This window comes from Carya illinoinensis, chromosome 1 (assembly GCF_018687715.1).
Source record: "Carya illinoinensis cultivar Pawnee chromosome 1, C.illinoinensisPawnee_v1, whole genome shotgun sequence".
NCBI classification, from domain to species: domain Eukaryota; kingdom Viridiplantae; phylum Streptophyta; class Magnoliopsida; order Fagales; family Juglandaceae; genus Carya; species Carya illinoinensis.
The window spans coordinates 53,420,049-53,443,299 of NC_056752.1; the positions used below are offsets into that span (position 1 = coordinate 53,420,049).

Here is a 23,251-nt window from a genome sequence, read left to right on the forward strand (position 1 = left end):
CTACTGGAATTTTTCAGCATGTATTTTGTAAGATACAAACATTTTCCAGCTTGCATTTTGAGCTCAAACTGTAATTTTTCAGTTGGATTTGTCTGTGTATTTTGATCGGCTTCTTTAATTCACAGCTACTGGAATTTTCCAGCATGTATTTTGTAAGTTTCTAACATTTTCCAGCTTGCATTTTGAGCTCAAACTGTAATTTTTGAGTGATTTTTTTTTAGTGTATTTTGATCGGCTTGTGTAATTCACAGCTACTGGAATTTTCCAGCATGTATTTTGTAAGTTTCTAACATTTTCCAGCTTGCATTTTGAGCTCAAACTGTAATTTTTGAGTGATTTTTTTTTAGTGTATTTTGATCGGCTTGTGTAATTCACAGCTACTGGAATTTTTCAGCATGTATTTTGTATGTTTCTTACATTTTCCAGCTTGTATTTTGAGCTCAAACTGTAATTGATCAGTTGGATTTTAGTGTATTTTGATCGGCTTGTGTAATTCACAGCTAGAACAATTTTTCAGCATGTATTTTGTAAGTTTCTTACATTTTCCAGCTTGTATTTCGAAAGTACCTGAAACTTTTCAGCATGAGTTTAGTGTATTTTGATCGGGTTGTGTAATTCAGGCAAGACTGGAATTTTTCAGCATGCATTTGTCTGACCTATGTACAATTTCCAGAGATGTATATTGTAATTTTCTGATACTATTTCAGTTGCAAGAAACATTGCATTTTCCAGCTTGTATTATTCTTGGAAAGAGAGAAATTTGACATGTACATTGGGTAAGTTCAAGGTCTCAAACCGAGTACAAAGAGTTACACCAAATACTATTTAGTTTTCACAAAGTACAAACAGCTGCCACAAAATAGAAACAGCTGCTACAAAATACAAACAGATTCTCCAAAATACAAACAGCTGCTACCATCTACAAACAGCTGCCACAAACAGCTTTCACAAAGCTACAAAGACTTTCCTAGTTGCTAACTTCTAAAACTAGGTGAAACATTTTCCTTTCAACCAACCACAATTGGATATAAGTATCCCAAGAAAGAATAACCACGACAATGAAATTGTTAGCACGTAGGTAGCCTTCTCCAGTTGCCTCTTGCGCCTCTCAGCCTCTATTTCTAGTCGATGATTCAAGGATTGGATATCCCTTGATGCTTGGATCTTTTCAACTTCAACTTTTAATTTATCAACATTGTGTTGTAATCGTTTGATCGTCTTTTGGCAATATGCTGGAATTTCAAGGTCATCCCAGCAGAAGTATCCACAAGACTTTCCAAACTGCAAGAACCAATTCCCAGTTAAATTATAACAATAAACATGACTATCAACACAACAATGAGATACGAGGGCGAGAAGAAAATATTTCACCATATAGTTTTGACATCCAAAAAACCGCCGCCCATCATTTTCCTCCGTATGCGCAGTTCTTTGACAAGCTTTCATTCCACAGTAACAAATTGGGTACTCAATTATTGACTTTCCTTTGGACAGATCACTATTTCCACTGTGTGACTCAGACACAGACATTGCTGTTCATATACAAATACATTCGGTTTTTGTAAATAGGTATAATAATCTGGGTTCTCGGAAACAAAATTAAAACAGAATGTTGGTAAATGAAGTCGACCTGGATTAAAAAGGTCTTCACCATGTAACCCAAGAAAACTCAATCCAGATTCTCCAATAATAATATATAATACATATAACTCCACCCGGATTCTCCACCCAGATTCTCCCATTCCCTCTCTAAATCCCTATGTATGATTGCAATGCTCAAACTATATGTTGGCATGAGCTCAGATCAACTAAAATTTATCATGCTGTAGCTGGGTAGAGCTTGACTCTATTAAACAAGCAAACCAAGCTTCAAATCAAGCCAATCACTACAATCTAAGAAACATAACAAAAAATAATTCTAAGGAATATCTAAGTCACTAAAAAGACATTAATTTAGGTTCTTTCAAACCCCAAAACCTATAATTATTCACAAAGACTCTGTTTTTTTAATTCTCATTTGATATCAGAAATTACTTACAGAAATACAATGGCACATTTGGTACCAATAACTAGCTAAACTCACAATGATAATGCTACAGAACCAATGACCCGGACGACTCCAATTGATGAACTTCAGCAAATAAGCTTAATCATACCAAACTCACAATTATAACCCAGATTGTTTAAGCTAACAAATTCCCACAAGAATAACAATAAACATGCCCATTCGGAGGTGAATAATCATGGGTAACTCAGAAATCGTGCCCTAGGTTACAATGGTAATGGACGCATATTTCCTATCAGAAACCCTAACCCTATGGATGCAATTGAAGACCTAAGTAAGAGAAAAACGTAGAAATCTCAACAAAAATACTTCAACTAACAGTCACAAGCTAATTTCTAGTCTCAAATATTTTCAACAAACCGAAAGCATCCTCTATCTGTAGATCTGTAGCATCGAAAGGGAGAAATTGGTGGATGTTACCATAAACAACCCAAAAATCAAGAGGGAGCAGGTGTTCGGCGACGGGACGGAACGCACTCGTGGAGGAGGGTAGCTCTGCCGCCGGAACGATCTTGGGGACGAGGGTAGCGAAAAACGGTGCTGCGGGCCCGATCTCGTGGAGGAGGGAACTGCTGCTCGGCGATGGAACCACTCCTGACGGCGTTCTGCGATTGGACGGCGAAGGGGACGGCGAGGGAAGCCACCACGACTGCAAGGTGAAAGGACGACGGCTGGAGGGTGAAAGGGTTTCGGAACAAATGGGGTCAGTCGAATGGGTTCAGTCGATTCCGTTTCCCATTTTCAATCTTTTTTTTTTCTTTTTTTTTTTTTTAAATTAATTTGCCACGTGGCGTGCCACGTCAAGCGGTCACCGCCTGCGGTCACCAGCAGGCGGCACTCACCAGCAGGCGGCACTGTAGCGCGACCCTATGGTATATACCCCAGATTATTCAACACATTAGACTCTTGGCTGGCACTTTTTCTTTCTTTCTTTGGTGGGCACCGTTGTATGTCATATCGTCTTGGTTTGGGTTTTTTACGAATTTAAAAGAGTAATATTATGCGCGACGTTACTATTTTATTTGTATCTTATTATATATAATATGATGTATTTATTATTTAATGATAAAAAAATATAATAAATAATCATGTAACGATGGTAAATATACAACATCTTCCTTAATGAAATATAAATAAGATAATAATATGATATATAGAATTTTCTGTAAATAATAAAAACAAAAAGCTCTACATTTTTTTTTATTGTAAATAAGATATTTGTTACTCATCATTTTCCTATATTATATATTATATTTATTTTTTCAGTTTTATTCTTTATAAATTAATTAATTTATTCTACTCATCATCCATACGTTAGACATTCGATAAGAGAAAAAAATTAAAAATTAAAAATTTATATATAGCGTGAAGATGAGTATAATTTTTTTTAGATAAATATAGCCCAATTCTTAATATTTATCCCTCTTACATGATTAATATAAAAATGAGAAATACTTTTTACAGTTGGGAAATGCAGTCGGCGTGCAGTCGTGGAGAAAAAAGTGAATTAATACGGGACCTACATAAAAAAAAAATTATTTTTATAACTTTTTTTTATTCATGTAGGTCCTCCTGAATATAAAATAATTTTTTTATAATTTTTTTTTTATTTATTCCGTATAGCCGACTGCACGCCGACTGCACGCCGACTGCATTTCCCGACTGTATCTAGCAAAGCCTTATAAAAATTATCTAACATATGTCATATTAATCAACTAACCAACTTAATTAAAAATAACAAATTCAAGATGATCAGCGAGGTTCGCTACTTTATGGTTCACTTGGTAGCAATGACAGGAGCTAACCAATCATTCATTCCAAAGCATTGGTTTAACCAAATGTCATTGCAACGTAAATAATGGCAAGTTTATGTAAAAAATGGTCTATATTGACTTAGCCATAGTTAAACCAAAATGCATTTTTGCTACAATAGTTCAACATATATTTAAGAAACTCTAGCTCTAGCCAAATCTTATTTTATTTGTTTTATATTTCTCTACTTTTTATTTTCATTTGCTTTTATATCTTAATACAAACGTAAAGAATAAAAAAAATCAAAAACTTTATATACAGTCACTTTTATATATTTTTTACACATTTCACTAATATATTAAAATTATCATCCATTAAAAGACATTGATAGACATCCTTTTTATAGCCATGTATTAATACATGCTTGAGATAAAATAATGATAATTAAATAAAAAAAAATATGATAGTTAGATCTACAAAATATGACTATTAAAAAAATAATATCTTTTTGTAATAGGAAGTTAAATGGCTAATCTAACAATAAATTAAGTTTTAAGTGAGGTAGTTAAAATGCAAAAGGTGACATATTAGCAAAAAAAAACAAAAAAAAAAAAAAAACCCAAATTTTACCTAAACCGATGCTAGAGCTACGATGCAATTCTATCCCAATCAACGATAGTTTAGAGATAGTTGTTGTATAAAATAATAAGACCATCTATCACTAAAAGTTGAATCCACCATCTTGGATTATTTGGTGGTGCAAGTATACGAATCAATTCTATCATCTTGGTATGAATAGATAATCTTTTTCCCATGATAACAAAATGGGCAATTGGGAGTGACTGATTGGGAGGGCTTCATGGGGGGCAACTCCAAGTAAAGCATTCCATTGAATTGCAAAAATTCGTACACCACAGACCACACCACCCATCTTTAGCAACGGAGTATGGATATATGGACATTTCCGACCCTAAAAAAGTACACCACAAAGCAACCCAAATTTCCCAACTCCAAAGCCAACGCATATCGATCGATCCGAGGCTTTCTTGAGGCTAAAGTTCCTCAAAACTCGTTTGCCCAAAAGTGCCAATACCAGAACGGTAATGTCAAAGTTTGACCCCTACGCTCACCTCGACATAGCCATCGGTCCTGACGACATTGTCACTCGCCGACTCAAATTCCCGACGATCAAGGCAAACCTTAATGTTGATCCCGGCGACCCCACGGTCTCCAAGGACCTCACTATCAATGTCGAGACTAAAACATGGGTCCGCGTCTTTTTGCCAACAAAATTGCCTTCCAATGACAACATTGTCGCCCGACTTCCTATCATCGTCTACTTCCACCATGGAGGTTGGTTTCTCTTCGGCGCCGACGACTCCTACACTCACAAAGAATGCTCGCGAATCGCCAGTAACATACCAGCCATTGTCATATCAGTTAACTACCGCCTCGCGCCGGAGAACCGACTCCCAGCTCAGTACCACGACGCCATGGACGCCATCTGTTGGGTGAAAAATCAGGCAACAAACCCAAAAGGTGAGCAGTGGCTAAGAGATTACGGAGACTTCTCCAGGTGCTATCTTTACGGTTGTGGAAATGGCGGAAACATGGTGTTCTTCGTGGGTATAAAGGCTTGTGCGTCGCAATTGGAGCCAATGAATATTGCTGGAATGATAATGAACCAACCCTTGTTTGGGGGTGAAGAGAGAACCAAATCGGAGCTGAATCATGCTGCAGACGAAATCTTGCCATTGCCTGTGCTGGACCTCATGTGGGATCTCGCTTTGCCAAAAGGGGTGGATCGGAACCATTGGTATTGCAATCCGATGATGGTAATGGGCCCACAAAAGGGTATGATCTGTAGGCTACAGAAGTGTTTGGTAATGGGATCCTTCGGAGACCCAACGATTGACCGGCAGCAGGAGTTCGTGACGATGTTGGCAACGTGTGGAGCCCATGTGAAGACATGGTTCGATGATGTTGGGTCCCATAATGCTCATCTATGGGACTCTCGGCGTGCCACCCTTCTTTTAAGCATACTTCAAGAATTCATTATTGGATGTTAGCTAGTTTTCCTTTAACGTCTTACTTCCAGTTCTTCTTGAGCGACGACGACGTTTATTAACCAATGGATTTCACACGATTGAATTTACATTTTTATAACTACATAAAAATAAAGCTTCCTTCCTAGCCTTAGGCATCGACCCAGATATATATACTTTTAAACATCAACAGGACCTCACACAAATTAATCTAATTTTTGGCAGTTGAACAATATATAAAAAAGGGGATCAGAGTTCATAGATATAAATAAAACAGAGTCTCACATTGTAGATATAATCAGATGCAATGCCATTACTCTTCACACACAATCATGCACTGCTCGCGATAAAATCCTTGATATCCGCGTACAAAACGTGGGCCTTTCTGGGGTCGAAGAGCTCCACACCATGGAAACCGTCATCATGAAACTTGGCCACCACGTCCACCCCACTTTTCTCCAACATCTTCATGAACTCCTGCTGCCTGTCTAGCAATGGGTCCCCACCGTACCCCCTTACTAAACTCCTCGGTAGCCGTCTGATCTTCCCTTCATGGGAACCACCCACCGTTGGATTACTATACTCGTGATCACGATCAGCATCCTTTGGTAATGCCAGGGCCCACATTAAGTCATTTGCAGCCAACGGTAGAATCCGATCGTTAATCAGTCTCATCTCGGATCCGCTCCTTTGGACACCACCAAAGAACGGCTGGTTAAAAATTAACCCTCTGATCTCCACGGGGTTGAGATCAACATCAAGCACACGTAAAGCGGCATGGTACACGATATTGCCCCCAGCACTGCTTCCCATTAAAAAGCAGCGTGAAAAATCTACGTAATCCCTCAACCATGCATCACAGCCGTTGATGTCCCCCGCCTGGTTCCGGATCCACGTGATGGCCTCCACAGCGTCGTCATAAGCCGCCGGGAGACGGTGCTCGGGTGCGAGACGGTATTCGACCGACAAGACCAGAGCTGAGATTTTCGCCGCCATTGCGCTGCATGAATCATGGAACGGCTGTGAAGTGGCGCTGAAGAGAACGAAGCCTCCGCCATGGAAGTATACTATGAGAGGGAGTTTTTGGTTTGAAGGGGGAGGGTGGGGGAGAAAGAGACGAAGGAAGGTCTTGGTGGTGGGGTTGAGAGGGATGTCCTTGGAGAGGGCGAGTGGGGCAGGTGTGTTAGAATCAGTGGTGGTGGAACTTCTGGGCTCGGTTGGGAGTGCAATTGGAAATGGATTGAGGCGGGTGAGAGAGCCATCTGGGTTGGGGCTAATTTTGAGGAATTCGTAGGGATCAATGGAGGATGTATGGTTTGCCATGTCTCTGTTGCGACTATGCGTGCGAGAGAAAATAGAGGGAGGGATGGAGGGAAGGAGAGACCGAGAGTGATCGTGGAGTGATCGTGGACTCGTATATATCAGAGAAGAAGAAGGGATCCTTATACTAACAGGAAATTAAAGCCGGTGAGGTAGGAGAGGAGAAGTAGGTGTAAGTGATGATATCAAGCTCTCTGATTTTATGTATGCGTTGACTTTTGTAAATTGGAGTATGCACCCAATTTCTCAATCTCGAAGGAATAGGTAGAGAGTAATGGTATACAGTTAATTTTATGTATTTTTTATGTATTTCATTAATATGATTGGTTGAATTAATTTTTTTTAATACACAACTAATCATATCACTAGAGTGCATAAAGGAATCCGTAAAAATGACTGCACTTAAAATTTTACATAGCCTAGGAAGTGTTTGGTTGATGACCACGTGGCGCAAGAATAGCTTTCTTTCACTTAAAAACTATTGGATAAAGGAATATGCATAATTAATAATATATGAGAAAACGGAAATCACAAAGGAAAAAGAAGTGAATAAGAAAATCAAACTGCTTTTATTTATGGCAATGCTAAATATGTATCTAAATGTAGACTAGAGTAAAAAAAAATATTTTTTAAGAATTTTTAAATTTTTTAACTATTAAAAAATAAAATATATATATAAATTCACTAATAATTATTTCTTTAACCATTACAAAAAAAAAATACAAATTTAAAATATATAAATAAACATGTTTAATAAATATATTTAAAGGTTATATTGTCATTTTTATTTTCCTTTATTTATATGGACGAGGAATTAAAGGATCCAACTGAAAAAATGTACATTCGCCCGTTTCACTTTATGTTGCCTTTAAAGCTCAACCAGAAATATCAGCTAAAATCTAAATGGGTGGGCCGTAGGATTAATTGCTTCAAGTAGAGGCTGTAGAGCTAGCAGCGTTACCGCCCACCATCAGGTCTCTATAGCCTCTATAGTCTGTTATATATATATATATATATATATATATATATACATACTAGGTGGCAGCAACGTGCAAAGTACGTTTATCTAATTTTATAAAATGATTATTTGTAAAAAATAATATATATTTTATAAAAATTATTGATGTCACTTAATAATTTAAGGCATATTAGAGAAAATAAAAAAATTAGTTCAAAATATCATATAATCTAATACATGTTTATAACATCTATAATTTTAGCAAAGATGTATACGAAAAATTTAATAAAATTCTAACATAAACGGTAGTTCAAAATATGTGTCGTTTGATGTTTGTATTATTATTCATCAATTTATGTCATCCTGTAGACGATCAATAGAGACAACATTAAAATTCTTATTTTGCTGTTGGTTGAGTCGATCAGGGACAACATAAAGTTAAAACATAATCTTTTTATAAAATTTGTGGTATAATATTTTCTATATATAGCATATATATAAATCCTAAAATATATTTTGAAGTTGTTGGCCGAATTTACTCTTTCTTGATTAGCTCAAGGATCACGGCCTTTGTCATGTAACCATCATAGCAAGCCTACGTGTGGAATATGACTTAGCGGAAGTTACGTCCTACTACCATGGGAAAAGAAAAAACACTTTGATTAAACACACTTGTATTATATATTATATGAGATTTTTAAATTTGAAATATTCAATAATCTGAGTTAATGAAATGTATAATACACGTATATTATACTTAGAGATTTACGTCTTATGCACCTAATACACGTGTATATGTTAAGGAAAATGAGAAAAATATAATAACTAATCTTTAATTACTTATTATTATATAAACTATTAAGTATTATTATTATTGTGATTAATAAATCATATAACAACATTGAATACTATCTCTCTCAATATTTATGTCTTCATTTTATATATCAAACCGTTAAAACAAACGGTGTTAACTTTAACGGAAAAACAAGAAAAACCGTTAAAATAAGATTTTCCGTTTCATACACACTTTTTATATATAGAAGATATACACACAAAATGTCAAAAACTCTTGTCTCATTTGGTTTCGCATCTGATTTAAATCATTTTATTTTATTTTATCTTTTTTTAATATCTTAAAATTATTTAAACATAAATATTTTCAATTCTCAAATTTTTAATTTTTAAATCTTTTTATTTAATTATAAAAAATATAATTTTTTTTTAAATTTTAAAATAAAAATAAAATTTTTATTTAATTTTTTCTCTTTTTAAAATAACTTAAAAAAACATATTAACTTAAATTATTTTATTACTATTTATAAATTATTTCAATATTATTATTACGCCATAGATAGAGGTATCCATATTTTATTATTGAGCCCACGAGACTTCAATAGCGCATTTCTGTAAAGCGGGTCAGAGAAAGATCGTGAAACGAGGTTATGGGCAATAATAATAACTAATAAGAGAAATACTACTCCTACAGACGAAGGATCTGGATGGAAATTCTGATAAATTTTTTTAAAATTTTTTTTATTTAATGATTAAAAAATAATATTATAAAATTTTTTATTTAAAAAATATATGAAAAAAAACTGACGGGTCCCAATTGGGATCGCTATGTGTCTGTAAAGCTACTCAATAATAATACCATTTAATGTCAACCATTAACCAATTCGATCCACTCCAAGTTGGTCATTGATTCAAGCCAACCAAACACCCTTTTAAGTAGGGATCAATGATTCAATTCAATTGGATAATCCCGAAATGCTTCTAATTGTTGAAGATATGTAGACCGTCTATTTAACAAATCAAATCGACTTGTTCTGATCGACTTATTAATAACCCAACTACTGCTAAATCCTACGGCCCATTTGAATTCAAAAATACTCTCATCTTATATTATTTTAATATTCAAATATTAAAAATATAAATATTTTTTAATTTTTAATTTTTTAATTTTTTTATCTAATTATTACTTAATCAATACAATTTTTTCAAACTTAAAAAAAAATATAAAAATTAATTTAACTATTTCAAATCTCAAAATAAAAATTATATTTTAATAATATTTTAACTTTTTAATATTTATATTCTTTTTTTTTTAAATTCTATTAAATATCTTAACTCAAACTATTTCTTTATTATTCATAAATTATTTTACTATTATTCATAAACCATCTCATCTTACCGTCTAAACAGATCCTAAATCACATCTCAAAGTATATTGAAGGCCCCTTTTTTAAGGATTAAGCATCGGTCACGAGACCAGTCTCGATCGTCTTGAAGGCAGCAAGGTAATGTCGGCTTTGAAATCCGGGACAAGGATATGATCAATGTCGGTGGCAAAAACGTTGGTAGAGATGAAAATAGTTGATTACTGCACTCCTTGAAAGTTTAGTAGTGTTTGGGTATGTTGGTAGTGGGTAAACACTCCACATGGATGAGAAGTTATTAACTTCTCTACCACTGCCATTATTTAAGAAAACTTAATTAACTTTTCATGTAAAAACTATTTAAATAAGAATCTAAGTATATTAAATTATGTATAGAATAAATCTACATTAAAAGAGAAAAATTCTTATTTCTTTATAATTTTTAAAAAAAACCATCTAGATTTCTTAATCTTAAAGAGTTAAATTTTCTAGAAGACTTTAATAACCTTCTAAATAACATAGAAGTGCAAACAATAAAATGACATGGACTCTAAGATGAGCAAAATTCTAATCTTATAGGAATTCTAATCAATAGAGTAATTCGAATTAACCTTATTTAATATGATAAATATCTCACACACTCCACTGAAAATGAAAAAGTTGTTATGAATGTTTATGTTTGTAAAGTATAAAAAGTAAGAATGTAATCGCTATAAATAAATTTTACAAAAGTAAATTTATAAATTAGTATGACTTCATATGATATATTAGATATATTTTAAAGGTAATTTTATAATTTAACATACAACGTCAAATTATTTCTATTTACAAATTTAAGATTTATTTATGACTAAAATATTTATCTAAAAGTAATAATTTAGACAACGTGCTTTTGCAACCCAAAAAGTGGGAAACACAGCCTGAATTGAACAAACATAATTTGTTAGCAAGCTTGAGGGCAAACGGTTGATTATTAAGAGATGAATTTCTATGTACAATTAAAGGAATGCTTTTTATTATAGGAAAATACTTTAGATACAAAAAATATCCCACGAATAAATCTCACACATTGACGTTGGAGTGTGCCACATTTCCCTTATTTGTTTTCCTCTATCTTTCGTCTCCCCCCTAATTTTTTTTCTCTCCCTCCCCCCTGCCCTATCTCTCGTGTAGGCCATGAAGAGCAGGGTGGCTTCGACGGTGACTGGAAAAGCATAGATTGGTCACCGAAAGAATGGGAGCCCATTGGTGGTGGTCCGATGGTGTGGGGATGGCGTACGACAGTACTATGGAGGGAAGGGGAGGAGGGAAGAGAGCGGAGAGGGGGAGAAAGCGGGAGATAGGAGAAAAAAGAAAAAAAAAAGATACTTTTTGGTGTTCCAGACCAATATATAGGATTATTTTGTATCTCTAACGGCTCCCAATATTATAATGGTATCTTTGTTGGTGTTAAAAAAATAAAATAATAATAATAATAACTTGTTATTTTCAGCGTAGACGAGGGTACTTGGACTGCAGGAAAGAACACGTACAGCTGACTTAACAACATAGAAAACAGGAAGGCTGGTGCCGTCCCAATGGTCCCATATATATTTCCTTCTATATATTGAATCGTTCACGGCCATGGTGGCAAATTCCATTTTTTAGGGCCATCTTTGTTACGCCAAAGAGGGTATATATATAGAATATGCCTTGGACTGCTACAAATTAGATAAGAGGGGAGCTCCAATGCAGTATCAAAAAGTATTTTATTTCAAAGCCTTTATACCATATGCCATCCACTTAAGATAATTTATTTTTCAATTAAACACATTCAGATAAAATTATTCATAGTATAATATTCATTAGAAATTCAAATATGGGCTGAAAGAGATATAAACCATTCTTACTCCAATTTAAGGATATAATGCACCCCAAAATCAAATGAATAATGCAGCACAAGATTTTCGGTATTGCATATCATAAGATAAGCAAAACCTTGTACTTTCTTGGTGTCGAGTTCCAGCCATTGACAACCAAACAATCGCAGCTACGACAAAGTATGACTTTGTAGTTTCCATCTCTAGTTGTCATTCGAATGGCCTGCAGAAGGATTACAAAGTTACAAAAACAGTCTCGCGTCTTTCCTCGAAAATGCAATCCTGAATTCTGATAACACCTATAAATGGGACCCTTGTTGCAACTCTAAGCACCGCGCTAACCACACTTGCTATCATAGAAATACCATATCCCATTTCTCTAGTTCTCCTTCATGGCTTCCAAAATTTTCAACATGATATTCTTCTCACTACTGATTTCCTCATTTGCCATCATCCAAATGGCAACAGCTGGAGATGCAGACATTCCTTCAGACTTTATAATTCCTCAAAACGTTACCACGGTTGATGGAAATTTCTTCACGTTTATTGGCCTGCGATCCATTGTTGGGTCAAACCCTCCACCAACCTTCAAGGCTTCAAAAGCAAGTTTGGTTGAATTCCCGGCTCTCAATGGACACAGTGTTTCCTATGCTGTACTTCAATTCCCGGCTGGCACTACTAATCCACCTCACATCCATCCTCGCTCCGCGGAGCTTCTTTTCTTAGTTGATGGTACTCTACAGGTGGGGTTTGTTGACACAACCAATAAGCTCTTCAATCAAACACTACAAACGGGTGATATATTCGTGTTTCACAAGGGACTTGTGCACTTCCTGTTGACTTATGCTCCTTGAATTAGTCCCACATCGGTGAGATTAATGAAAATGGCACAGGCCATATGTTATAAATAAGAGACTTAGCCTTTTAGTTTAAATACACCAGTCAAATACTTAATTAGTAATTTTTTACTCTAGTTAAATTCTTTTGTTGTCCATTTTTGTAAAATGAAAAGAAGTATGAGTTAAAGTTTTACTAGTGGAGAAAACTTTTTGGGTGTGTTTGGGGTGAGGAGAAAAATTGTGTGATTGTAATAATTTTTCACATAGTGGATTTTCTTTTCTGGATTTGGTGGTTTTTTCTCTTGTTTTGGAGTTTCTACGTAAATATCTTATGTTGTTATTATTTTTTTATTTTCTTATTATTCCTGCAAATGGTAGATCGTAGGGGCGTGAATTTGGGAGGTCTAAATTCTCAACAATTAGTATCAGAGCCACTAGGTTCTTTTTGTGGGGTGGAGTTCTGATGTGGTAGTGTGGATACATACAGTCTAAGGAGGTTCTGTCGAGAAGATTGGAAATTTTAAGTGTATCCATTGTGACCTTCCGATCTTTCCTGGGAACTGGCTTAATGGGGTACTATTCATTTCTACAATAAAATTTATCAAAGCAATGTCAGAAAATAGGCCTTCAAATCTTGTCAAATTTGAGGTGGAGAAATTTGATAGGAGAATCAATTTGGCTTGTGGCAAGTATAAGTCAGGGATGTCTTGATTCAATCAGGATTACACAAGACATTGAAGGGCAGATCAACATCTGAAGTCAATACTAGTACCAGTGTGACTGGTGAAATGAACAGATTTAAAATGACCGATAAAGATTGGGAGGATCTGGATTTGAGAACAGCAAATGCGATACGTCTGTGCCTGGTCAAAAATGTTCTTGCAAATATGCATGGAATATCTACGGCAAAGAAATTCTGGAAAAAACTTGAAGAGTTGTATCAGACGAATGGCGTCTCAAATTGTGTGTACCTGAAGGAGCAGTTTCATACACTGCGGATGAGTGAATGTACAACTATTTTAGATCATTTAAGCATTCTCAATGGCATTATCGTTAAGCTAGAAGCTATTGGAGTTAAAATTGATGATGAGGATCAAGCCTTGAGACTCATCTGGTCTCTTTCACCTTCCTATGAGCACATGAAACCTATTTTGATACGTGGGAATGAGAAAATAATTTTTTCATAGGTTCCCAGTAAAATCTTTTATGAAGAGAGAAAACTAAATAGTGGAAGTAATGTTCCACTTGAAAACTTAGTAATTGTAGCAGCTGGAAATGGGAAGATGAAGAACTCCATGAAGAAGAAAGTAGTTTGCTAGAAGTGTGGACAATCTGGGCATGTTAAGAAAAATTATCTAAGAGCTGGAGTAGATTCGGCAAGTGGCTCCAAGTCAGTAAATGGAGATACTGGAAATAATATTAATGTTGTGTCTCTCTCCATAGAAGATTTTGATCTTTAAAAGAGACATATACATCCTCATGGCATGCTGCTAATTCTCAAAATTGTCATGATAGATGATGCGTTAATGTTAGCGGGTCCACAAGTTTGCACATAGGTATTGGTTTGGCATTGATGCAGGGTGTGTAGTGAAAATTCATGTCGATGACTGATGAACTTCCAGGAGAGCCAAACGTGAAAGTTACACCATAATTTTCAGTAACGTTATTTTCGACATGGGCTGAAGTGAAATGTTTGGAATTTGTTTATTTTGAGTGGGTATGCTTTTATGGTGAAGCATGATAGCGGAAACTATGAAAATCTTCATTGAGGTGAAACTTGGCTGTGGGATCAGTCAAAGTCGCAAGGTGAAGATTATTGACTTATACTCATTGAATTAGTCCCACATTTGTGAGATTAATGAAAATCAAAGTCGCAAGGTGAAGATTATTGACTTATACTCCTTGAATTAGTCCCACATTGGTGAGATTAATGAAAATGGCACAGGCCATGTGTTATAAATAAGAGGGTTAGCCTCTTAGTTTAAATGCACTAGTCAAGTACTTAGTTAGTAACTTTTGACTCTAGTTAAATTTTTCTGTTGTCTATTTTTGTAAAATGGGAAGAGGTGTGAGTTAAAGTTTTACTAGTGAGGAAAGCTTTGTGGGTATGTTTTGGGTGAGGAGAAAAATTGTGTGATTGTAATAATTTTTCACAAAGTAGATTTTCTTCTCTAAGTTTGGTGATTTTTTCTCCTATTTTAGAGTTTTCACGTAAATATCTTGTATTGTTATTATTTTTTTATTTTTTTGTTATTCCTACAAATGGTAGATCCTAGGGCTGTAAATTTAGGAGATCCAAATTTCCAACACTTACAATACAATGCTGATGCAAACAACTCTGCTCTAGCTATTTCAGCTTTTGGGAGTGCAAATGCTGGAACTATTTCAATTCCCAATACTTTGTTCACCACTGGCATTGACGACACAATCTTGGCTAAATCTTTCAAAACCAACGTTGCCACCATTCAAGCTCTTAAGGCTGGTCTTACTAGGGCTGTTCATCCGGGCCGGATAAATTCCAATTCCGGTTTTCGGCCCTGGTCAAATCCGGGCCGGAACCCGGATTTAAAATACCGGATTAATCCGGTTCGGGTACCGGATTTTAAATCCGAACCCGGGTTTAAAACTCGGTACCCGGATTTTATAAACTAAAAAAACCCTAATTCTACCCGCCCCCCCCCCCCCCCCCGAGACCCATTTCAGATCGATCCCTCTCTCTCTCTCTCTCTCTCTCTCTCTCTCTCTCTCTCTCTCTCTCTCTCTCTCTCCCCTCTACTCTGCGAAGTGCTTCGCCTCCCCCCCCAGTTTCTCTCTCTCTCTCTCTCTCTCTCTCTCTCTCTCTCTCTGTTGTTCGATTGGTTGTGGGTTTCGTCTCAGTTGATGACGGCTTAAGCTCGAGGGTGGTCCTACGGCTTAAGCTCGAGGGTTGTGAGTTATCAAACCTACGCTTGATTTTTTTTTTGTTTACTTCAAGTGTTGTTCAATCTCCACCTCTAAATGGAGATCTAAATGTTATATCTGGATTTCTAGAATCTTAGAGAATATTTTTGTGGATTTATAGGAAAAGGAGGGCCGTTTGGAGCACCCGATTTCTGTCAAACATATAGATGGGTTTGAGCTATGGCTACGCTATTTTATTCTTTATGTTCTCTTCTGCTTATCAATTTTATTCTTTGTGGGTCAGATCTGTGCTAGCATACGTATTTTTTGTTAGTCAATATTTTTTTGTGTTGATCCTCTTGTTGGTAGATGCCTTAGGATCTTCTATTACTTGGGTCTTCATTGAATGATGCTTATTTGCTGTAATATTGAGGGTAATGCCCTTGAACCTACGAAACATGCTGAATATCATATGATTCTTTGTTGAACTGGATTGTTTTGTTAGTATAGAAGTAATGGGAGTATTTTGTTGAAAGTATAATATCAGAGTGGTCTATGGGGGGTTTTGAAAATCATATTTGATAAATCTTAACGTTTTTAGAGTAAGTTCAATATCAAGAATATTATTTTATTTAAGTAGAAGAAAAAGAAATTCAAGAAAATATAGGCTGTAGTAACTTGTATATATCTTCAAGCTACCGCAGCTTGAGAAAAGTGTTGACACTTCATCATTATTAGTACTTCTTTTAGAATGAAATCACTTTGTCTGGTAGATAAGTTGGTTGGTTTTCTACAGTGTAACAATTTCAAAAGGTTGGAAGATCTTTGCTGTTGCTAATTTTGCTGACAATAATAAGTTGTGCATAATGAACCCTACATGTTATTCTCTAGACATCCTTAATATCGCTCAACTGTTGAAAAAATATCATTTGTTTCTTGTTGTAGACACATTGATTTGTAGCGAGATTGAGGATGCTACCTGCAGATGTGAGTCATGATCCATGAGACCAAAAACAAAAAAGAAAAGCATCATATTGGTCATTTTGTTTTCCTTTCACAAATCAATATCACAAACAACATTTATCCCTCAATATTTATTCCTTTATTCATGTCGATGTTCTGTTTGGCAATATAGGTTCTAAAGAAAACCTTCAAGAAATTGGACCATGATGTAAATATAGAGAATTTTATGCGTTCAAGGTACTATTGTATTGATCAATCTGTAAATTTTATGTGTTCAAGGTACTATTGTATTGTTAGTGTTAGATGGATACTGAATAAAAGCTCAAGTGTATTTACAGCTGCTTATTAGAAACTCTCTGTTTTATTGTTTTGATGAGAATGTTTGAGTAGTTACAAACTGGGAAGACTAAAATGCCATTTTCATTCTATTTTATTTTTTGCAGGATCACTTTGAGGCCAATCTCTTTGAAGTTGCTGTTTGTTGTGGAAATTAAATCAATGATTTTGTAATTCATATATTGTAATTTAGTATTTCGTTATGTAATGTATAAATAACAAATAATATAATATGTAGTGGATTGTATTGTAATGCATGCATACTTGCATAGATGAATATTGGAATTTTTTTTGGTTTGACATGCATTTTTATTGGGAGGCAAATTAAGTGGAATTTTTATATAGGAGTTGTTGAACCCAAGATTTCAAATTTTGTGTAATTATATATTTACACATGGATTTTGATGATAACAAATGAATTCAAAGAATAAAGAAGTCTCAAACTCAAGTTGTCTACACAATGGAGTCAAGCACATCAAGGAAACAAGCATGAGCAAGAAGGGAACAAGTTCACATTAAAATTATAGAGTAATGTTGTAAATCTCTTCAAAATTCAAAATTAGGATTAATGCTCAAAATTAATATTTTATCATAAAGCATTAAAATACATTTTCCACATGTGCATGAATATTTTTGAAAATTAAATTTGAAAATTTTGAAAGATGATTGATTGTCATCTTTTGCATGTGCATGCCTTGATTAAAGGGTTGAACTTTGAAAATATTAAAGATGATTGATTGTCATCTTTTGCATGTGCATGCCTTGATTAAAGGGTTGAACTTTGAAAATATTAAAGATGATTGATTATCATCTTTCACATGTGCATGTTTTATTTGAATTTTTTCAAAAGTGATTGATACTTTTTTAGACTTATACAAAAAGTAAAAGATTAGGTTTGAATTTTTTGAAAATGAAAGTGTGCTCATTTTGTCATATGCCAAAAGTAAAAGATTAGGTTTGATTTTTTTGAAAAAGTGAATGATGTTGTCTTTGACAATTGAAAAAGAAGAACCTTTTATTTGAATTCTTTGAAAAAGTGAATGATGTTGTCTTTGACAATTGAAAAAGAATAACCTTTTATTTGAATTTTTTGAAAAAGTGAATGATGTTGTCTTTGACATGTGAATCTTTTTAAATTTGAATATGAAGTCTCATATGCCTATAAATAGATCATTTGAGAGCTTCACATTTACAACACCAAGAGCATACAACATTCATTCAAAGCTTTCATTCTCTCTTCTCTAAACATTGAGCCTTAATCCTTATTCATTTTGAGAGATATAGTTTGCGCTGTATTGTTCTTATTTCACTCGTTGGGGAGTGTTTTCTGATAACCTACCCACTATCAGCTTTTGTATCAGAAAAGGGTGTGTATAACCCTTGTGTGTGTAGAAAGTATTCTACACGGGGAATAGTTGAATCACCACGTGTAAGGTGATTGCAAGTGTAGAGGGTGTTCTACACGGATCCTTTGTAGCAGTGTTGTTCAAAGGTGTAATAGGTTTCTATCTCCACCTGAAGGAGGTTGAATAGTGAATTTGAGAATCCTCAAGGGGTAGCTTGAGGCGAGGACGTAGGCAGTGGGGCCGAACCTCGTTAACATACTGAGTTTGCTTCTCTCTTACCCTTACTCTTTATATTTATTGTTATTTCATATTTTGTTTATATTTTATATTATATATTTGATTTATAATTGTTATTTTTTTTAATACAACTCAATTCACCCCCCTCTTGTGTTAGTCATCTGGGCAACAGGAGTGATATTTTTCAACCTCTAAAGTGCACAATCAAATTTATTTATTTTTTTATAAAAAAATCAGAATTATATGTGAAAATATTGGATACATTTAAGCTTTTATATGGGGTTAAAAAAAAAAAACCGGGTTTAATCCAGGAACCCGAAATCCGAGTTTTGAAAAATTCAGATTCATCTGGGTTTCGGCCCGTTTATGACCCGGACCAACCCGGGCCGGATTTGAAATCCGGGTTCCGGTTTGGGTTTACCCGAATTTCCAAGTCAGAACCCGGATGAACAAGCCTAAGTCTTACTCCCAAGCCTTGAGGATGGCACGCTTTACATTAGTAGTGACTTTAGGACATTTCATTGTTGTTTGGTGTTTTGTGCTATTTTTCTTTCCCCAATTATGATTATTTTTTCTAAGCCATTGAATAATTTACCTTGCGACGGTATGTGTTGTCACATTTGTCAGCATTAGCTTTGGTTTCTCCAATCTATCATTAAAGATGAATAAAATCATTCATTTTTCTACACTGTTTGCTGGGTTCAATCGATGGGCCAAATATGGTTCAACTCACAACAACTTTTGCCTAAATGCATAATTATGCCTTTTAATATCGATGTTGAAATGCAGATATTATGAAAAAGACGGGTATGCTGATGGGTCGTGCTACCGTACCGTTCATTTGTTATCGCTAGTTTATTTTGTTTTTCGTAAATGTTAAAAAAATAATACAAATTCACCAGGACAAGTTGAGGGGACAACCTAGCATTTTCCTATGCTGATATACTCATTTAGTTTTCGCATTTTTATTTTGATTACAAAAACATTATCTTAAACAAAACATAAATTGCGCATTTCCAATTAGTTGAAAGCCTAGATCAACTACTAATCCAATACCAGTTTCTCAATTGAATAAACTTAAACCTAATCAAGAACAAAATTATTACGTTAAGAATATTGATCAAGCTAGAGTTTATTCTTCACCTAACCAAAGCCTAATTGAGTTCATAAACTCCAAAGTTGATAAACCTTATTTCAGCCATGTAGGGTAAGCTTGGTGACAATCACAAAAGGTTGGCACCAAAGAATATTCTTCTTCCCACCAGAGCTGTCAGCCCAGAATCACATTCAATTCAATGAACGTGACAAGCATTTTAAACCTCCACAAAGCATATGATCTGGAATATAAACATTATGAATAGATTCTAAAGTCAATGAAGTCACCTGAAACTAGTCTCCTGCTTCCTTCTCAACTGTTGCAAAGAAGAATATATGCAATCTTGTTTTTGAATCTATGCACATCCTCATAAACTACTGATACAGGAATTTATGATCAGGAAACGGCATACTGAGCTTTTGGTAATAACTCCTGAATGCATGGCGTTTCTGTTTTACCCATGAAATTGACGCTGACCTTTTTAATAAATCTTTTCTGTTTGGATCTCACCCTCCACCATGTATTCTTAAGGGTTGGGAGATGCCAAAATTAACCCAAGAAGAGAACCCAAGTGTTCCTACCACTCAATAACATTTTTGTTCTCCCATTTACTAGGCCAATGGATCTTCCACTTGCTTTTGAAAAGAAATGACTGGGACCAAAGATTTGTTCCCTTCTACTGTAACTGGTACTAATGTGGCACAAAAATCAGCCAACTTTCAAAAGGTCGCAGAGCAGAAAAAAGGGTACATCTTCCCCCGGGGCCCCCATAGGTCCTTAAAAGTCATACAGGCAAAGCTGCTCATTCGGGTCTCAAAGGCACTAACGAGATCTGCCAAAGTGGGCTGGCCTCACCATTTCCAAAAGTAAAAGTTGTCCCCATAACTCCTTTTAGCTTTCACTAATAATAAACATGGGATTCCTCAAATTCATCAACTTCTGAGAGCTAAGGACAAGAGTGGGTTGGTTGCGCCTCGTGAGTCCCACGAATCATGATAGCTCTCCGAAAGTTTAGAATGAAAAAGGAATTCGTAGGCCAGAGAAGATAATCCACGCAGAAAAAGGCCTGAAATTCATCAAATATAAACAATCCTTTTTTTTCCCCTTCCTATTTTTTTTTTTTTTTTTTAGAATTTATTTCTACAAAACATGAAAAATTAGAACCCCCTACAACAGAACAGTACATTCTCTAATCTCTACAGTTAATGAAAATGAAAATAAACATCCGATGAACTCACCGGGCCTTCTTGTGGGTCTTGAACCGGAAATTCGAAGGCGGAGACGGTGAAAACTCAAATGGGAGGTGGGGTGGCTCAGCCTCACCAGTTAGCATCAAAACAATATCTTTCATTGTGGGTCGCTTCACCGGCGATTTTTGCAGACACAGGAGTGCGATTGTAATGCAAAGCAATGCCTGTTCCTTATCCAATGAATGAATAGACAAATCAATAAGGTCCAAAAGCTTCCCGTTTCGGGCAAGTTGACGAGACCAAGAAATCAGATTGGCCCTCTCGAATTCGGACATTGGCGAGGCCGTCACTTGGAGTGGCCTCCGCCCCGAAACAATAACCAAAAGCAGAACTCCAAAGCTGTAAACGTCACATTTCTCGGAGAGCATCCCCCCACCACCATATTCAGGAGCAATGTAACAGACAGTTCCTCTCATACTGGGTGTGCTACTAATACCGCCGCTCTTGGGTATATCTGCTCCATTACCCCAATCCTGGCTATGTCTGCGCCCACTTCGGAGCTCGCCGCTCAATCCGTCCAACCACCAATCGATGCTACCTCGACTGCTCTTCCTCTTCTTCCTCTCTTGCTGCACCACATCCTCAACAACATCATCGTCATCATCATCCTTCTGCCACCACAATTCCCTACCGCTACTCGATCCAAGCGCTCGTTTCTTCTTCTTCGTCTTCTTCGAGAGCTCCTCGCAAAACTCCTCCTTCCACCACTCCCTCGGCTTCCGATTCTTCTCTTTCCTTCTCGTCATCCTTTCCTCATCCAGTGAGGCCCACCACTCCAATCTCTTCCTCTGCTTCTTCTTCTGCTTCTGCTCAGTCTTTAAGCCCAACCCATCATTCTCCGCCGAGCTCGGGGAAGCAATCCATTCACTCTTAGGCCTCTCCTTCTTAATCTCACTCCCAATCCACTCCATCACGTAATCCTTCACTCTCCCAGACTCGGACCCACCCCCATTGTCCTGCTTCCACCACCAATCCCTCTTCGAACCCCCATTCTTTCTACCATTACCGGTCAAGTCTTTGCCACTATCAACGCTGAGCTTATCGAAGCACCCTTCAGATGCGCTAGCCTTGTCGATCCCGGCTTCCGGTGAAACCGCCGCATTCTCCGGCGACGCCTCCGAATCCAAGATCCTAATTACGCAACTCTCCGGAGATCGATCAACGGGCAACCCACCAGCCTCATCGAACCCAGTCGTCACGCTCTCTGTCTCCTCCAAAATCGATCCGTTATCCTCTCCAGCCTCGACCCCTCCACCTTCCCTCTTCTCTACCAGATCCTCGGTCTTCAACCTCGCCAGACCGAAATCCCCGATCTTGGCATTAAAGTCAGCATCCAGAAGAATATTACTGGGCTTAATATCTCCGTGGATTACTGGTGGCTCGCAGGAATGGTGGAGGTAAGCCAGACCCTTGGCAATATCAGAAACAATGTCGAATCTCTTCTTCCATTCCATGAGCTCAGGGCACTTCTTGTCGAGCAGCGCGTCCTGTAAGCTACGGTTGGGCATGTACTCGTAAACGAGGATGAGCTTGTGGCGGCGGCGGTCTGAGGAGAAGCCAAGAAGAGAAAGGATGTGAGGGGAGTGAAAAGCTGAGGCGATGGAGAGCTCATTGTGGAACTCGCGCTGGCCTTGGAGGGAGCCGGGGGAGTCCATGAGCTTGAGGGCAAGGAACTGGCCGGAAGGAAGGGTGGCTTTGTAGACGGAGCCGAAGCCGCCATGGCCAAGGAGGGTGGAGGAGGAGAAGGAGGAAGTAGAGCGGCGGAGAAGGGAATAGGAGAAGCGGCGCTGGTGGTTGTCGGATGGAGTGGTACGGTTGAGGGAGAGCTTGCGATATAGGAGGAGTAGGAGGGTTAAGAGGAGGATGAGAAGGAGCGTGAGGATTATGGGGAGGAGCAGAGGGAGGAGAAAACTATGATGGTGATGACGGTGGTGGTTGTGAGGCGGTGGGGAGGGACGGGATGGCATGATTGTAATTGCGTCCGACATGGAGGGGGTGTTACTTGTTAGACTTTCATAGTGTGGTGTTACTTGTTAGACTTTCATAGTGTTCCTCTGTGTAGAGATGAGAGAGAGAGAGAGAGAGAGAGAGAGAGAGAGATGTGAGTGCTTGAAGGGTAAAGAAACAGATCAGTGAGCCTATTGTGACA

The 23,251-nt window shown here is 36.7% G+C and overlaps 4 protein-coding genes across 4 annotated transcripts; 2 read left to right on the forward strand and 2 right to left on the reverse strand.

Moving 5' to 3' along the window:
* The first annotated feature begins 4,706 nt into the window (after positions 1-4,706).
* Positions 4,707-5,960, forward strand: LOC122286418 (probable carboxylesterase 9). The gene has a single exon (XM_043095417.1). It carries the CDS (start codon positions 4,921-4,923, stop codon positions 5,884-5,886), a length of 966 nt encoding a protein of 321 aa, XP_042951351.1. The 5' UTR covers positions 4,707-4,920; the 3' UTR covers positions 5,887-5,960.
* Positions 5,961-6,099: 139 nt separating this feature from the next.
* LOC122286402 (probable carboxylesterase 8) lies at positions 6,100-7,371 on the reverse strand. The gene has a single exon (XM_043095416.1). The coding sequence runs from the start codon at positions 7,183-7,185 to the stop codon at positions 6,193-6,195; it is 993 nt and encodes a 330-aa protein (XP_042951350.1). The 5' UTR covers positions 7,186-7,371; the 3' UTR covers positions 6,100-6,192.
* A 5,176-nt stretch (positions 7,372-12,547) lies between these two features.
* On the forward strand, positions 12,548-17,347 carry LOC122301115 (germin-like protein 9-3). Its single transcript, XM_043112219.1, has 4 exons — positions 12,548-12,988; positions 15,308-15,490; positions 17,010-17,074; positions 17,281-17,347. Exons 1-4 carry the CDS (start codon positions 12,548-12,550, stop codon positions 17,345-17,347), a joined length of 756 nt encoding a protein of 251 aa, XP_042968153.1.
* Positions 17,348-19,840: 2,493 nt separating this feature from the next.
* On the reverse strand, positions 19,841-23,251 carry LOC122286434 (receptor-like serine/threonine-protein kinase At2g45590). Its single transcript, XM_043095418.1, has 2 exons — positions 21,091-23,251; positions 19,841-20,918 (listed from the first exon to the last, which is right to left on the reverse strand). The coding sequence occupies exons 1-2, from the start codon at positions 23,088-23,090 to the stop codon at positions 20,864-20,866; spliced, it is 2,055 nt and encodes a 684-aa protein (XP_042951352.1). The 5' UTR covers positions 23,091-23,251; the 3' UTR covers positions 19,841-20,863.